The sequence below is a fragment of the Rutilus rutilus genome (assembly GCF_951802725.1).
Source record: "Rutilus rutilus genome assembly, chromosome: 2".
In the NCBI taxonomy this organism is placed as follows: Eukaryota; Metazoa; Chordata; class Actinopteri; order Cypriniformes; family Leuciscidae; genus Rutilus; species Rutilus rutilus.
Genome location: NC_140210.1, coordinates 34,359,387 through 34,363,884, shown reverse-complemented (window position 1 = coordinate 34,363,884; position 4,498 = coordinate 34,359,387). Strand labels below are relative to the sequence as shown.

Below are 4,498 nucleotides of genomic sequence, written 5' to 3'. Positions count from 1 at the left end.
ATAATGATTTTATACTGTACAACCTGAACCTAGCCCTAAACCTACCCATCACAGAAACCTTTCTGCATTTTTACATTATTTAGTATAAGCTATTTTCCTCATGGGGACCAAAAAATGTCCCCACAAGATCAAAACAATAAATAAATCTGGTAGCCAATTAATATCCATGTGGGGACATTTTGCCCCCACAACAAAGGGAATATCTGAAACACACACACACACACACACACACACACACACACACACACACACACACACAGGGCGAGATAATGTATATAGAACAGTAAACAATATCCTACTTGCCAGATAAGATCAACTGGTAAAACTATAATAAAAACGAATTGTTTCACTATCTTGTTTGGAACATGTACAAAATAAAACACAAAATAAAATAGTTCCAAATAGGTTTTATGTTAAAAAAAAAAAAAAAATGTTTCATTTAATTATGAAAGACAAACAGGCTACTTTAAATAAAAGGTAGCCTTAGATGAATCACATTTGGTGCAAAATTAGAATTAGATTACACATTTGGTGATTTTGTGTATTGTAGCTATACAACCTATACTTGTACTAAAACTAAGCTTAAGTGTTTGGGGGAAAAAATGCATTTTTGATTATCCGTTTTGATATTAGTTGGCTAAAATTCAACACTTACTTGTGAAAATAAGACCAAAGCGAAGAAAGAGAATGAGGGAAGTATATGGTTGACTTGAACGGGGTTTCCAATTTTTTTTAAAAGCACAATCCCATTGTTACAACAGTGACACCCAGCGAGCACAGATGTCGAAAGCGATAGTTTCTTCACAGTTCACAGCCCTTTCCCACCCCTGAACACGTTATCCTGTCAACGCCTAGTACTCTAAAATAAAATACATTTATTTTTTTATAACAAATACTGTCTACCTAACAAATACTGTCCTTTGTTTGTTTGCCCCTGTTATAGCTGTTGATGTCTGTTCAGAGACAGGTAAAGATAAACCGCTGAAGCAGAAATGCATAAAAACGCGCTATGGTCTGATATAAAATGTCCAGTGTAACATACAAAATGACGCTAAACGGTGTTCGGGTAGTTCAGGAGTCGGTTCTCCCCTCCGTCTGACTCTCTCCAAGGGCGGGGCGGCGCTCCATCAGTTTAATGTTGTCAGCACGTGTGTAGTTGAGTCCCGGGCGCGCAGAGCAGAGCGCGCGGTGTTTCGCTCGGGTGGAGAGAGCGCGAGGATGCAGAGAGAGACGCCCGTGAGAGGACGAACAGGTCGCACGGATGTAAGAGACGGTGATGGTTACTTCAAACTCACCCCGGGATGGGTCTCTTTTTCAAAAGCCGCAACCAAATGAGCCGTAGGAGGAATTGTGTGGAAAAGAGAAAGACGCGAACGGGATTAAAATAAGATTACAAGGTAAGAAAAAACGGAGAGGAACCTGCAACTAACTTACAAACAGAATATTCGCGAAGACGCGGGTGTACGATTGATTGGACAGCAGAGCCTTTTCTGATTCAATATGCATAACTTTAGCTTTATGAGCGAAGTGGACACTTACATTGACATTGGTTTTACATCCTCTGGGAATTCTACATCCTCTGGGAATTCTACAAGTCGTTATTCTCCGGTCACCATTATAGGGCTCGCGGGGCTGGTGAGCTTCCTCATCTTGTTTACAATTGTGGGGAATGTGCTGGTCGTTATCGCTGTTTTAACGAGCAGAGCGCTCAAGCCTCCACAAAACCTTTTCCTTGTGTCTCTAGCCAGTGCGGACATTCTGGTGGCCACACTGATTATCCCCTTCTCTCTGGCCAATGAATTAATGGGCTACTGGTTTTTTGGGAAAGTTTGGTGTGATATCTATCTAGCACTAGATGTTCTTTTCTGCACATCTTCTATTGTTCACCTGTGTGCCATAAGTCTGGACAGATACTGGTCTGTAACACAGGCGGTCGAGTACAACTTAAAGCGGACGCCTCGCAGGGTAAAGGGCATGATTGTGGTGGTATGGTTGATCTCGGCTGTAATCTCCTTCCCACCGCTCATCTCCATGGACCGGAATAAAGATGTTGACAAGAACGAACCGCAATGCCAGCTGAACGACCACACGTGGTACATCTTGTACTCCAGCATCGGGTCGTTCTTTGCCCCGTGTGTCATCATGATCCTTGTTTACATCCGAATCTACCAGGTGGCTAAGACGAGAACCCGAAATATGTCGGAAAAGCGCCGTGATCCGGACGGCGCGCCAGGAACGCCACGGCTGGAGAACGGCTTGAGCCGTGAGGATTCTAGGCGAGAAAACGGGCACTGTCCCTCGCCACCAACAGGGGAACGCAAAACAGGCGAGGATGACCCAGATGCCGATCTGGATGACAGCAGCTCATCTGATGAGAAGGCCAAACGGGTGCAAAACGAGACGGGGCCCTCACGAAAAGACCGTCGATCCAGCCGCAAGAACAGCTCCAGCTCCAAGCACTCCAGCCGAAAGTCCCGAGCCAGCAGCAAGTCCCTAGACCTGTTCTCCTCCCGCAGAAAAAGGAGGAACACCATTTCGAGAAAAAAAATTTCCCAGGCACGAGAGAAGCGGTTCACCTTCGTGCTGGCCGTGGTCATGGGGGTGTTCGTGGTCTGCTGGTTTCCGTTCTTCTTCAGCTACAGCCTGTATGGGATCTGCAGGGAGCCCTGCGCCATCCCTGACACCCTTTTCAAGTTTTTCTTCTGGATCGGTTACTGCAACAGCTCCCTCAACCCCGTCATCTACACAATTTTCAACCAGGACTTCCGGCGAGCTTTTCAGAAGATCCTGTGCAAACCCTGGAAAAGATCTTTTTAGAGGACATCGGCAGCTAGTTTGCAGCATCCAGTGCCATTTGCAGGTGGTTGACAAGAAAGACGTTTTCAAAAAATACCACTCTCTTTGCATTGACAATCTGTACACAACAATGACATTGATATTTTTTGCTACTTTGTTGTGTAATGCTCTCCTTGCATCTGTGAGGACAACAGAGGCTGGTCTCATAGGTGGGACTAAAAAGCTAAAGATGCTTGGAAAAAAAAACAACCTCCTGAATTGGGCAGCACTGTACTGCATTAGAGGAAACAGGCTTATCTTTATTATGGCTGCAGGCACTTTGAAGTTATCAAGAGATATTTTTTATGATGAGTATGCACATATGGCTTGTGTCATTGTGACTAGAGAGCTATGTAACATGAAAGGCTGTCTCCTTTTATATGGTGACAAAAAGAAAGACAAGAGAAGTTCATTTCCAGAAAGTGTGCATTTTCTTTCCAGCTGAGAGAGACAAAACGGACACAGTTGGTTAGGGAGGACGAGAGGGTTGTCATCGGATGACAGATGGAAGAAGAGAGTTGCCCTGATGTGGTTGAGTATTGCGAGGTTCGTCCTGAGGGTGCAAAGTCCTGACTGAACAGAGCTCTGTTACAAACTGTTCTTAACTGTCCTTCAGTGAAACGAATCATTGCATTGCTGCTCTTTAACATGCCATAAAAAAGTATACAGAAGAGCTATTTACTGGACTAGACTTTTCAATGATGATAACATTTATTGATCGACAGGATTTATTTATCAGATTATAAACTATTTAAGCTTTGTGGCTATGCTTGTACAGTGTCTCCCATTTGTTCAAAATATCATAGTGATATAATGCGAAGTATGATATATGAGGCTGTTGTAAATTTATAAGAGCAAAACTGCCTCTCTTTTTTTTGGGTTGTTTTTGTATATTATGAAACATCTGTCTTTATGGATGTTGGGCTTCTCTCCTTTTCTATTCCATATACTTGTGATATCTTCAAAATGACTGACAGGTCACTACAAGCACAGCTGATGATCAAACAAAAGTGAACAAATAAATGGATTGTAATTCTCTTTTTACTGTGAACAGAGCATAAGCTTTATAATTCACTCTTCATGTCTCTAAAGTGGGCTTCTCATAATTTGAAATGGCTGTGATTAAACATTGTGTGAGGTTTTGCCATTTTACAATATTCCATTCAGCTCAGAACAGAAAAAAAAATCAAATAAAATCAGAATCTGAATTAATTGAATCTAATTGTCCGAGACTGTTTGCAACAGTTGAAATGATGTTCATATTTCTGCTTCAACGTGACTCTGATGCCTATGCAGTGCCGCACAGTATTGTTAGGTCAACATTGTGGTATGACACTGTTACTAATTGAAGAAAAATAAACTATGCAACAGTTAGTGGTAGAGGGAAATATTTAAACCCGACATTTCATTTCCAGAAGGAATAAGATATTCTCATAGTACGTAATTTGATTCAATCATTGTCATATACAGTAGTTATGGTAACTTTACAATAAGGTCCATTAGTTAACATTAGTTAATGTATTAGCTAACCATGAGCAATACATTTGTTACTGTATTTGTTAATGTTAGTTAATAAAAATAAAGCTGTTCATTGTTTGTTTGTTCTCAGTGCATTAACTAATGTTGACAAGATTTTAATAAAGTATTAGTAAATATTGAAATT

The 4,498-nt window shown here is 41.5% G+C and overlaps 1 protein-coding gene across 1 annotated transcript; it reads left to right on the top strand.

Annotated features, from left to right (window-relative positions):
- The first annotated feature begins 1,215 nt into the window (after positions 1–1,215).
- Positions 1,216–4,006, top strand: adra2c (adrenoceptor alpha 2C). The gene has a single exon (XM_084396500.1). It carries the CDS (start codon positions 1,501–1,503, stop codon positions 2,815–2,817), a length of 1,317 nt encoding a protein of 438 aa, XP_084252626.1. The 5' UTR covers positions 1,216–1,500; the 3' UTR covers positions 2,818–4,006.
- Positions 4,007–4,498: the final 492 nt, after the last annotated feature.

What these genes read in the sequence shown, in the direction of transcription:
- adra2c (XM_084396500.1), top strand. Translation starts at nt 1,501, where the DNA reads ATGCATAACTTTAGCTTTATGAGCGAAGTGGACACTTACATTGACATT.